A 13,657-nucleotide genomic window follows, 5' to 3' on the forward strand; every position below is an offset into this window, starting at 1 on the left:
AAGAAATCCGACAACCTCACGTGATGGGGAACATGGCGTCCGGTTAGTCCTGCAGTGAGCTCTCCCTGCAGAACCTCTGGACCGTGTTGGATTGAAAGGAAAATGCCCTGAGCTGTCTACCTAATGGTTTTCTCTGCTGTAAATCCCTCTCCTTACCGCGTAGCTCACCAATCGCGGCTCTTGGACTCAGTGCTTCGTACCTCTGCCTCTGGCGTCTCTTTGCGGATGGACGACGTGGTGTAGCTGGTTTCGGCTTCGGCGAGGATGGGAAGAGGCACGAGTGCGGGCTCTCCAGCTGCGCCTCCTGACTTCAACATGCTCCGCGCTCCTGACATCTCCCTACGGACAGCGCAGTTCACAGCTGGTCCAAGGCTTCGGCGGGGCTGAAAGGGGATGCAGGCTTTAGTGCTTTGCGGTCCATCTTGCCAACTAGCTGGTGTTTTTCGTCCTTGGCTGATGTTCTCTCTTGTGGATTGACTTTCTTCGTGGTGGAACTTGGCGGAGTTTGTGTTTAGCGGTCAGTGGGAGTAAGCTTTTACTTGTTCTGCCTTACCTCTGGTTTACCCTTGGGTCTATCCTGCCTGATTTATAGGAACCAGGATTGAGGGTACTGGGGCCGTCGCTGGTAAGAGGTAATAATTAGGAGGCAGCCTGGCTGGAGGGGGGTTCGGGTCGACCCCTCGTGGCTCTGGGGATCAACAGTTTCAAGCTGCATGCAGCGTTGCTGCGAAGAGGCGGGCAGCCGCTAGGATTTCCTTTCGGGGAACTTTGGGAAGAATCTGCTGTAAGTGACTGCCCCAAGAAACACTGACCAATGCCTCAATAGAAGGAGCTAAGAAGAGGGGTCAAGTTGAAGTAGAGCTGAAACCTCTATCCCGCCTTGAAGCTGGGGGGGGGAGATATCTTATTACGATTTCTTGCTCTATTAATTCACCTTTGTCAGTTGTCACCACTGTTTCTTCCTAAGTCCCTCTCATGAGCCCTAGACGTCTTAAAGGAGCACTTATTAGCGATCTGCCCTTGGTACAACATACCCCTCGGAAGAGGGGATCAGGCAGAGGCAAAAGTATACAAGTGTGTTTGGTTGCACACAGACCAGCCATAGTTCCTCCCATAGCAGCAGCTAATCCTGATACTACAACTAAGTCTACGGTTCCACCAGTGCAGACTACGGGAGTTGCCGCCCCAATAGAAGGGAAGGGGAGTGAGGCCCTTAGCCGATATACTCTAAGAAATCAAATCTTTGGGTCTGGAACATTTTCAGATATTTCTACTGGGGTTCTGCCCATCCCCGGGATTGGAAGAGCGGTTGTAAAAATTTGTAAAAAAATTGAGTAAGAAGACAGGGGGTAAGACTTCTCTTATTTCTGCTTTATCTCAATCCTCTTCTATATCCCCACTGATACGGCAGCGGAAGGACTCTACTCAATTGAGAATAACTCTTTCCATTAGATCTTTCTTCATGGTGCGCCCATCAGATCAGCTTACCCATCAAGTAAATATACCTCGGTTAGAAAGGCAGTTGGCATCTCAAGCCACGCCTCTCCCCGGAAAAATTGCAGAACCTAAAATGGCCAATACAGGAGAAGGAGAACTGACTGCGACTGTACAGGAAACTGATTTGAATTTTCCAATTTCAAATAGATATCAAGTCTTAAGTGTCAGGTCTGAAGAGCATGTTATATGTCCTGAGGAAGTTCCTCAGGCTTCCAAGCAGTATTAGTCTCCTGGTATTAGTCTGGATAATCCATCTTGAGTTGAATAGCTCCAACCAATCGGAATTGATGAAGATGCTAGGGAATCTTACCTCGGAGATCAGGTGTAAATTCGAAATTTCGGAAAGGAATCAGGCAAAAATCCAAGACACTTGTGAAGCGTTGGAGGTGAAAGTCTCCGCTATTATGGAGAGTATTTGTCTGGTAGAAGCATCCATTGAGGCTCTAAATAAGGAAGTGGAAGTAAATCGCCTGAAATTCAATCCTTAAAAAGTGGTGAAAAATCTATGATGGATAAAATTGAAGCCTTAGAAAACAACAGCAGGCGTAACAACATTAAAGTGCTTAATGTCCCAGAAGATCTGAAGGGTGATTATAATAAAAGTTTCTTTATAGGACTATTAAAATTAAAGAGTTTATCTCGACTATTGATTCCTTAGACCTGGAGGCTGATATTCAGAGAATCCATAGGTATCCATTCACAAAAAATACTAATAGGACAACACCCAGAAGAATTTTGGTAAACTTTAAAACATTCCTTCTGAAAGAGCGGATTTTATCTGAAGCACTCAAAGCTAGGTCCTATTCCAAGGGCGCCTGGTCTTTTCGAAGCAGTTCAGATCTGTCGAGAATTACCCAAGACAGACAATGGGCACTGGGGAAGTTTATACTGACTTTAAGATCATTAGGGGCGACAGCGCAATTGAGATTCCCCGCTCTGCTAAAAGTAATGTGGAACAATAAAATGACTAACTTTAGAGATCCGAAGGAGGTGGGAAATTTCATAGAGCAAATAAAGGTTCGGGTCGAAGCTGATTCTTGTAGTGTAATATAGTGTAATATATATATGTTTTCTGGAGGGGAGGGGAGGGGAGGGAGCTTGACTGGGCAGGCTATCATCAAGCCCAGGTCAATGTCAGGGAGAGTTCCCATGGGAGGGAGGGCACAGCTCGAGGAAGCTAATTCTTTACTTCTTTTTTTCACCGGGTGGGGGCGCAAAATAGGGAAAAAAGACAAAAAAGGCCTCATTTGTCAAATAGACAAGATCGCATGAATAAAAGTGGGTGGATCTGTAAATAACTTATCGTACTGGCATTCTTTCTTTAACTTCAATTAAACTTCTAACGTGGAATGTTAATGGTTTAAGGGTCTTAAGTAGACAGAGGAGAAGCTTCCAATATCTGCGCCAGTCTGAGTTTGAAATTATCATCCTTCAAGAGACTCACCTAACGTTAGGAATGGAAATGCATTTGTAATAAGCAGAGATGAATTCATTTCTCTGTCACTCAACACAATCTTGTTATATTTGACTTCACATACATAAAAGTCCAATGATTATTAAATAAGAGAGTGCATAGTTAGTGCATTTATTTTGTGGTGGTGAAAGGTATCCACCCTCTACACTTATCTCTATTATAATCTTGGCAACTGGTTTCGTTGGATCCCTGGAGGGCCTGCCAACCTGAAGGTATCCCTGTGCTTGTTCAAGAGTAGCTAAGGTTCTCAGGACACTTTTGTCTTCCAACAGTCGTTCTCCTAACCTATTGTTTTGGGTTATTCCCAGAATATTTTGTTTTCTGTCAATCTTTTTGTTGAAGAGTTGTATTTGGAATCATGTTATTTCAATTATCGCTAAATGACTATGGACCTGAATTAAAGCTGATTAGTAATAATAATACCTTCGATTTCTACATAAAGAGTTAAATCCAGGTAGGAATCAACAAGTAAAATTGCACCCCCCTGAATCGCCCCCCTTCACCATATTTAGAGCGTAGGAAATTTCACAAGTGGGATCTCCTCTGTATTTATAACTTTATTCAGAAATTCGAATATTTTGTATTACCACCCAACTTTAAACATATATCTAAATATCAGATTGCCATTTTGCATAATTTCTAGGCCTGGATGAAATTCCTGTTACACCGGCGTAATATCACATAATGTCACAAATTTTGAGATATGCTTGTTGCATGAAACCCCCCAAAATATGCCATTATGTCACATACTGTAATTACGACATGTTTGCAGCAAAGTTTTTGGGGCCTATTTCCGAGCTGGTTTGAGTAGCTATTACACCACGCTACGTGGTGCAAGAGCGACGCAAACCTTAAATCAGATTTATGAAGCCACGCAAGGCCACTGTGTGTGTCCCTTAATGGCTCCATTAATCTGGATTAAGGCAATGAAGCGCACATCCCTGCATTGCCTTACTCTGCACTGGGAATGGGCTCCTTAGGCGTTGCACGGGTGTTCCCATGCAACACCCATATTTTTTTACACATTCACAATTTTACCAGGACTGGTGAGCCTGGGATTAGGCCATAAAGAAACGCCTTCCCGGGAGAGGCGTACAGAGGAGAAATATCTATATTTCACCTCGTCACTTCCTCTTTCTGTGTGCTGAATTCTGCAGCACACATAGAGAGAGGAAAATGCCTCTCAGATTTGTGTTTGTGCAGGAAGGTGTCCCTTCCTGCACAAAAACAATCCTGCATGCAATGCAGGCACCTTTGCACCATGGTGCAAGGGTGCCTGTGCTGGCACTAGGCTGCCATAAGGGCGTCAGCGCAGAGAAAAAGGCATCAAAGCGCCATATTGCCTTAAATACAGTGCATTCCTGCCCTTTCCATGTTATGCAGTGCAGCGCAGTAAGGTGACTTGCTGCGCTGCACTGCATGTCTTTTTCATAAATAGACACCTTAGTGTGGGAGCTCAGGAGCGTCTTAATCTATAAGAACATGTGCTGCTGCTGTTGTGTGCGCCTCTTGTGTTTTTAGGCTATTTTTCTAAATGCCGGTTTTCCATTTTGCATAGTTGTGCAGTATTTTGTTTAATCACGCAAAAGCAAGTTGCGCACATTTTTCACACCCCTGATAATTTGGGTAAAAGCTTTGCACTTATTACAGGGGTCTAAGTAATTCATTATTTGTTGCTAAAGGTTTATATGTTTAGATGCCGTTCAACCACCTCTCCGCTATTCTGGAAAACGTTTAAATTATGTGCTCCTCACACTTTGATGTTATGTTATGTTATGTTATATATGGGTCTTGTATAGCGCAACGGCTACTCCAAAGGAGTGTCCCGGCGCTTTTATGCTCCAGACCCAGAAAAGAAAAACTAAGAAACACAACAACAGACGAGTAAAACAAAGAAAGGAGACAGTCGAGCTCTAATTGGAGAATAACCAAGTCTTGAGACCCTTCCTAAAGGCCAGCAGATTGGATGTAGACCGCAACGACAAGGGTAGGGAATTCCACAGCTGAGGGGCCAAGAATCTAAAAGACCGCCCTCCCAGGCGTGCCCTCTTTATGCGTGGAACCGCAGCCAAAGCCAAAGACTCCGATCTTAAAGATCGCGTCGGCCGGTAAAAGGCCAGCCTTTTCTGTAGGTATTTAGCACCCGTGGCATGCAGTGCCTTGAGAGCTAATGTCAGAGCCTTGAACATTATCCTCTTCCGTATGGGAAGGCAATGGAGGGATTGCAGCAGATTTGAGGCACTGGCTCGACGATGCAGGCCGAAAATAGCTCGTGCTGCCGCGTTCTGGGTCACCTGCAAACGCTGTAAAAAGTATTCTGGGAGACCCAGATACAGAATATTAGCGTAATCCAATCTGGATCCGATGAGGGCCTGAACAATTATTCTCCGGTGTTCCTGGGACAAAAGAGGAAAAAACTTTCGGAGCATCCGGAGGATGCCGAAACAGGTTCCTGTAAGGGTAGCCACCTGGGAATTAAGCGTAAGTCCATTGTCGATTTTAATTCCCAGGTTCTTAGCCCAAATGGAAGCCTGAGCCGGAGGGAACATGTCAACAGGCCACCAATCATGCCAGTCCGGTTCCAAGGGACATCCAAAGAAAAGTATCTCAGATTTATCCGAGTTACACTTGAGGCTGTTCAGATGGAACCAGTTAAAAACAGCCCCAAGGCACTCACAGATACTTTCCCCATCAAATTCTTCGCTCTTACGGCAGGTGAAGAGAAGCTGGGTGTCGTCAGCATATGAGACGATCTGGGCCCCGAAGGACTCCACCAAGGTCGCCAGAGGGGTCATGAGGATGTTAAATAGGGTTGGGCTCAGTACTGAGCCCTGAGGAACTCCGACTCCCAATGGCGGCATTTCGGCAGATCCAGGAGGGGCCCAGACCGTTTGCCGGCGGTTGGCTAAGAAGGAACAAAACCAGTTAAGCACCATCCCCCCAAGACCGATGTCATGGAGTCTTATGAGGAGATCCTCATGGGGGACGGTGTCAAAAGCCGCCGACAAGTCTAACATGACTAACATCACCCTGCCTCCGTCATCCAGCACCTCCTTTACAATCTCAGAGACTTCCAGAAGCGCCGTCTCGGTACTTAAGTTGGATCGAAAGCCCGATTGAGACGCGTGGAGAAGCTCATTAGACTCCAGGAAATTGGAAAGCACGCTATGAACGTGCTTCTCCAGGATTTTAGTCAGTGCTGGAAGGAGCGAAATTGGCCGATAGTTGGACGGGGCTTCTGGGGCAAGATTGGGCTTTTTAAGGAGAGGAATCACCATAGCCTGTTTCCAGGAAGGTGGCAGAACTCCCTGACTCAATGAGAGGTTCAGAATAGGATTAGCCAATGGGTTGACAACATCTGCCATTCTGGCTAAAAAATTTGCAGGGCAAGGATCACACGGTGAGCCAGATTTCAGGTTCCTCATCAAAGCTAAAGATGAAGCAATTGTGAGAGGCGGGAAGTCCAAAAGAGCCGGACCAGAGATAGGCTGGTGTGCTATCTTGTTAGACAGGATCGAATGGTCCGCTGTCAATCTCGGAGAGAAGGACTCCGGAATCTGTCTAATTTTGGTCGTAAAAAAATTAGCAATGGTATCCGCCCAGTTCTCATCTGGAGCCTCCTGATCTGAGATCGAACGTGAGGTAGTAAATTCTCGTACGATCAGAAAAATTTCCTTACAGGAGTTTGCTGCTTCCTCAATTTTCCTTGCAAAATAACACTTCTTAGCCTGTATGATTAAAGCATGATATGATTTCATCATGGACTTATAAGTCTCTTTTGCCTCGCCGTCATATTGGGCCCTCCATGCACGTTCAGCGGCTTTACATTGTCTACGGGATTGGGCGACATCTGCCGTGAACCAGGGGGCCGAGGACCGTTTGGTGTCGGATCTAGGGGGTTGTGAAGGGGCTAGCTCATTCACTCTAGCTAAGAGCCAGGACTGTAGGGTCTCTAGGTCGAACTCCAGATCCCCCGTGAAGGAGAGAGGATGGTTCACCAGGGCCTGAGATAACATGTCGGGAGATACCTGATGGTACGCCCTATAGTTCCTTCCCAGTTGCCTGGAGGCTCTGATAGATGGTTTCTCGGTGCCAGATATTTGAAAATGAGCAAGATGGTGATCAGACCACAGTACAGGCACGAGTGCAGTAACCACAATTGGTAAGGTGGAAAAGACCTGATCTAATGTGTGGCCTTTATCATGGGTCGGGCCGGAGAGATAGGGAAGCAGACCCATGGCAGATGTAATATCTAATAACTTCACAACGTCCTGAGCCTGCTGATCTTCCATATGGAGGTTAAAATCTCCCGCCAATAAACAGTGTTCCGATCTAAGAGCTAGTATAGCCAGGACCTGCTGGAGGTCCTCAAAAAAGGACCCCACAGGGCCCGGGGGCCGATATACTATGAGACCCTTCACAGTTTGTTGAGGTGATAGGGACAGGGTGAAAGCAAGAGATTCGGCACCCATGATGGTCTGCGTGGGCACAACTGCACACGTAAAAGATTTTTTTACAACGAGGGCAACTCCTCCCCCTCTTCCCTTAGCTCTATCTTGTCTATACATGATATACTCAGGTGGAATGGCAGCCGCAATATCCGGGTGCGATGATTCATGTAGCCAAGTCTCAGTGAGCATAAGGCAGGTGGGGTTGTTTGTGGAGAGGAGATCATAAATCTCCTGAGTATGTCTGTGAAGCGACCTGGTATTAAGGAGTAAGCAAGGGTGTTTAATGCTGCACTCCTTCGCGAGGGAGGTAGTAGGGAGAGCCCTAGTAGGATGCCACTTACAGCCTGGACATTTATATTTACCCCTGTAACGCCCAGGGAAAACGGAGTGGCAGGAGGCCTCCACAGAGCGCAAAGAGTGGAGCTCCTTGGATGTATACGACAGCATATTGATGCAGGGAGAAGAGAGGAGACGGCCAAGAGATCCTGCCACGCCACACGCCTCCGGGACGCTGACGGGCGCAGACGGGCAGGACTCTGGCACGACTCCGGCGCAGATCCGACGCGTCCGCAGTACGCGTCCGCTGCGCGGAGGGAAGGAAGAGCTTTATGTAGTGCTACTAGAGCGCGAGGGCGGAGAGTCCTACCCCCAAGATGGCGGCCCCAAACAGATCCCAGCCCTCGGCGTCAATACTCGGCCGAGGGCGGTCTGAAATCCCAGGTAAGGAGAAGGGAGCAGGCGAAGCGCTTAACAGCGCTAGGAAGTCTCAGTCTGAATGAGCAGCACGCTAGTAAATCAGGCGCGCTCACGAAATTGCACACAATGTTAAAAACACAAAAATAAAGTCAAATGCACACAGTTAAAATCAGGTGGCACAGAAAAGAAAGGAGACCTCCCGGCTTTCCGCCTCAGGAGGGAAATGGTTTGTTTGCAGTTGGTAATCCCTGACTAACAGGCAGGATTCCCTTTTGTAGCGCTACTAGAGCGCGAGGGCGGAGAGTCCTACCCCCAAGATGGCGGCCCCAAACAGATCCCAGCCCTCGGCGTCAATACTCGGCCGAGGGCGGTCTGAAATCCCAGGTAAGGAGAAGGGAGCAGGCGAAGCGCTTAACAGCGCTAGGAAGTCTCAGTCTGAATGAGCAGCACGCTAGTAAATCAGGCGCGCTCACGAAATTGCACACAATGTTAAAAACACAAAAATAAAGTCAAATGCACACAGTTAATATCAGGTGGCACAGAAAAGAAAGGAGACCTCCCGGCTTTCCGCCTCAGGAGGGAAATGGTTTGTTTGCAGTTGGTAATCCCTGACTAACAGGCAGGATTCCCTTTTGTAGCGCTACTAGAGCGCGAGGGCGGAGAGTCCTACCCCCAAGATGGCGGCCCCAAACAGATCCCAGCCCTCGGCGTCAATACTCGGCCGAGGGCGATCTGAAATCCCAGGTAAGGAGAAGGGAGCAGGCGAAGCGCTTAACAGCGCTAGGAAGTCTCAGTCTGAATGAGCAGCACGCTAGTAAATCAGGTGCGCTCACGAAATTGCACACAATGTTAAAAACACAAAAATAAAGTCAAATGCACACAGTTAAAATCAGGTGGCACAGAAAAGAAAGGAGACCTCCCGGCTTTCCGCCTCAGGAGGGAAATGGTTTGTTTGCAGTTGGTAATCCCTGACTAACAGGCAGGATTCCCTTTTGTAGCGCTACTAGAGCGCGAGGGCGGAGAGTCCTACCCCCAAGATGGCGGCCCCAAACAGATCCCAGCCCTCGGCGTCAATACTCGGCCGAGGGCGGTCTGAAATCCCAGGTAAGGAGAAGGGAGCAGGCGAAGCGCTTAACAGCGCTAGGAAGTCTCAGTCTGAATGAGCAGCACGCTAGTAAATCAGGCGCGCTCACGAAATTGCACACAATGTTAAAAACACAAAAATAAAGTCAAATGCACACAGTTAAAATCAGGTGGCACAGAAAAGAAAGGAGACCTCCCGGCTTTCCGCCTCAGGAGGGAAATGGTTTGTTTGCAGTTGGTAATCCCTGACTAACAGGCAGGATTCCCTTTTGTAGCGCTACTAGAGCGCGAGAGCGGAGAGTCCTACCCCCAAGATGGCGGCCCCAAACAGATCCCAGCCCTCGGCGTCAATACTCGGCCGAGGGCGGTCTGAAAACCCAGGTAAGGAGAAGGGAGCAGGCGAAGCGCTTAACAGCGCTAGGAAGTCTCAGTCTGAATGAGCAGCACGCTAGTAAATCAGGTGCGCTCACGAAATTGCACACAATGTTAAAAACACAAAAATAAAGTCAAATGCACACAGTTAAAATCAGGTGGCACAGAAAAGAAAGGAGACCTCCCGGCTTTCCGCCTCAGGAGGGAAATGGTTTGTTTGCAGTTGGTAACAAGCAGTGTGGATACAAGCAGTGCTTATTTTGTCGAAAAGTACGTGCAAGGGACTCAGGTTTTTCCTTTCATTCGCCAGCACTGCTAAATGACAGGGTTGATATATACCACTGCTAGCTATAGCCTTGACTCCACCTTATCGGCCTCATTTACAACAATTTGACGTAGGGCAGCGCTGCATGTCACTTTGCTGCGCTGCGTCAAAAGAAAAGGGCAGGAATGTGCTGTATCTATGTGATACAGCGCATTCATGTTCTCTTCCACTGTGCTGGTGCACACATTGGTGCCTAGCACCAATTCAGGCACGCACGGGTGTCTGCGCTGTTGGCACAATTGTTTTTGTGCAGGAAAGGGCACCTTCTTGCATAGAAAAAAAGTTAAGCCTAACCTGGGGTGGTGCACGGTTTTGACGCATTCCCAGATTTACACTGTGTTGTAAATCTGGGAATGTGTCAAATACCATGGGCGTTGAATGGGAACATCCACCGCTACGCCCATGGCACTCCTCCCTGGTGCAGTGTGAGGCAACGCATCGCTTGTGCTGGGTGGCATTTTGTTGCATCGTAGATATGACTCTAGGCTGCGGGAACGTCAATAACAGTGACATTCCGGCGGCGCACAGGGCCCCTATGTCTCTTTCTTCCATCAGCCGACAAGTTTTGTCTCTTTGTTTCACTGTTGCAGGTTCTTTTTCATCCCTACTTTTCTCCGTTTGTCCCAGTTTTTTCTATCTTTCTCCCTTTTCTGCCTTTCTCTGATTTGCACTTGTTCAAAGTTTGATGATGATAAGTTAGAAAGATGCACAACATAAAGCACTAGACACAATCCATAAAAAAGCTGTTGGTCATATAGAAGCGTTAGCCTAGATAGGAAATTTGTCACAGATGCAATAAACCAAGTTGAAAAACAAAGGGGCATATTATCAAGGCAGGCGATAATATTATCGCCGCTTTAGCAGCAGAAAACTGCTGCTAAAACGGCGATAATGGGCTTGATAACATGCTCTATGGAATTCCAATTGAAGCCCATGTTAGATGTCCTTCACCTTTAACATGGGCTTCAATTGGAATTCCATAGAGCATATTATCAAGCCCATTATAGCCGTTTTAGCTGCAGTTTTCTGCCGCTAAAGCAACAATAATTGTATCGCCTGTCTTGATAATATGCCCCAAAGTATTTTATTGATGAATCTGCTAATCTGTTCGACATGCTGATGGTGACAAAACGTAATCTTGTTGAAACCAAAATGAATTGGAAGAATCTTCATAAGATTTCTAACATTTTCTTTGCAGCCAACGTTAAACAAAACTGCTTGACAAGCCGGACGCCCTTCCGTGGATGCATGAGAAACCTCGTACTGACAAAAGGACAACACATCGAGGTGCAGGACTTCGGCAAGGCCTTCGAGCACCCGGGAGTCTACCCGCATTCTTGCCCCGCAGCAGACATTTAAACCTCAGAGACACCTCCATCTTTGATGCACATTTGTAATGAAGACATGTCAGAGGAAACCCAGGCCTCCTCTCTTTTAATCATTTGCTCTTCAACTCAGGATCAATATTTTAGCCACGTGTTTTACAAGTACTTTTTAACTAAAATACATTTGTTCAACAAATACCTCTACTGCAATGTTAACAACATAAATAGGGTATACGTTTTCATTTTTATTAATCGTTGTTTACAGTCAATGTTCACCTGATTACTTGACAGTATTACATTTTCGTTGTATTTTGGTCACCAGGCCATTTTCCACAAAGACAATAAAATTAGCATGATTTTCAACTGTGGACCCTATTTCTGTGTCAAATGGGATTAATAGTTAGCAAATAATTGAGCACAATTGTACCTTAATACTGTTGTGGTATATAAGACATTAATATCCCGATGAAAGCTAGCACTTACTGCGGAGAGAAAAGTGGGCATTTGTACAAGCCCCTATCCCCACCGGAGTGTCACTTGTTTTGACGCTCTGGTGGGATAGTGCCATTTTCCATATTTACATGGTGGTGCTAAGCCACTTTACATGGCCTAACGCCAACTTGTAAATATGCCCCTTTCCACCGCAGTCCTCTGTGGCAAAGGGGCGTGCAATGGGTGTTGCTGTAGGTGTTCCACCACAATACCCTCTGCTTTTTGACGCTGCTGAAGCATCTACAAAAACTGCGCCATTCAAATTCCATGGATTACCAGGCGTTAGAATAGCAATACGAGGAGAAATCATTGATTTCTCCTCCTTTTTTGCTCTTTTCATGTGTGCTGCATTCTGAGACACACATGGAAAGAGCAAATCACCATGAAGAATTGTTTATGTGCTGGAAGGTGTCCCTTCCTGCACATAAGCAATTGCCCCTGCAGCACAGGCACCCCTGCAACATGGCAGCAGGGTGGCTGCCCTGGCAAAAGGCAGCTTTTTTAGTACCAGCGCTACGGGAAACAGGGGTGCTCTGTATTCTTGTGAATACAGCACATCCCTGCATTTTAAAAATATCAGAGCGTGGCGCTGCTGATTTTGGTGTAGTTCTGTGATCTGCCATTTTTTTAGGTGGGGCCTATCCCATTCCGCAGGAATGGATAGGGGAGAATTTTAGTGGGCAAAATAAGTTCTCAAACCATCGAGCGGATTTCAAACAGTTCACGTGAAATCACGTGAACACAAGCACGCGCATTTCCCCACATCAAAGCCATCAGCCTCCCTCCCACAGGCTTCCCCAGCGTGCGCAGTGCGCGCTGGCCTCACTTCTCCTCCCCCCTAATTGTTTGCACTTTCACGGTCAAAGGGTTCCGCTGCCCCGCCCCCTGCTTCACGGCTGCTTCTCATTTCTGCCCGTCATCACATCATCAGCCTCCCTCCCACAGGCAGCTTGTTTTTAAAGAAGACTTGTTTCAGCTGCTCCTGCTATGTTTATCTAACAAGAGGCCCTGATTGTAATTACAACGGTCAGGTTTTGCTTCGCTTTCATGAACAGCTTGATAATTAAACTGTGGGCTATGGTGACGTTCTATAGAGTGGTGTGGACCTATCATTATCTAAATGCACTATCTATCATGCGTTATACATTAAATGGCTGCAGGAAGGAAATCAGAATGAATGTAGGTCCCCCCAGTGTAAAAAACCCATATTGTACTGGAACCTTGAAATAAAACTCACTGTCTGGCTGCCTGCATGGCTTTTTATAACACTGCAGTTTGCACCCACACATATAATTAAATAAATATTGCTGCTATGTTGCACGAAATGTGATTTGTATAGCACACCTTGTCTTTTGAAATAGCTGTCTTTCTGACACTTGATAATATTGCATGTAGTCAATCTGACCCTATGCTTGTTTAAATTACGTGCAGACCTCCGAAAATGCACCCTTTTAGATTAATAGCAGTCAACAATGGCGCCCGCCCCCTCCCTCTCCCGGGCGCCGCTTAGGTTTCAGAGCGGCACCCGCTTTCACTTTTAACACGGCGGCCAGTCAACAATGGCACATGCAGCTCTTTTCTGTCACGCTGTAAACATTCAAACTATTTGACTCCAGGAATTCCTGCCCTGGCCTGTTTAGACTCCGAGCACTCTCTGGTATGACAGAAGCACATTTTATGTAGTTCGGCTGAACTGCCGCCGCTCCTCCAGCTTGTTTCAGAAGAGTTGCCTTCATGCATTTTAAGTGCGTTGGCTAAAAGTGCCCGGCATAGTTTTAGTTTGCAGGCAGGCTTTTATCATGTGTTGCTCTTTCTGCTGTTCACTTTGCCCCTTGCCGTTTTTACCAGTGTGCTCTTTAAGAATGATAATGTTTGTCTGAAATACAGCCGCCACTTCGCTGTGTTTGGGACTGGCCTCAGTGCTGCAGATTAGAGTGGACGT

At 46.8% G+C, this 13,657-nt stretch overlaps 1 protein-coding gene across 1 annotated transcript in view; it reads left to right on the forward strand.

The window, feature by feature from the left end:
- Positions 1-11,586, forward strand: part of LAMA1 (laminin subunit alpha 1) — a 549,300-nt gene extending 537,714 nt beyond the window's left edge. The window contains exon 63 of the mRNA XM_078687536.1: positions 11,097-11,586. Within this exon, the coding sequence (XP_078543662.1) occupies positions 11,097-11,257 (161 nt within the window). The 3' untranslated portion in view covers positions 11,258-11,586. The remainder of the gene's footprint in view (positions 1-11,096) is intronic.
- Positions 11,587-13,657: the final 2,071 nt, after the last annotated feature.

This window comes from Lissotriton helveticus, chromosome 4_1, assembly GCF_964261635.1.
Source record: "Lissotriton helveticus chromosome 4_1, aLisHel1.1, whole genome shotgun sequence".
NCBI lineage: Eukaryota > Metazoa > Chordata > Amphibia > Caudata > Salamandridae > Lissotriton > Lissotriton helveticus.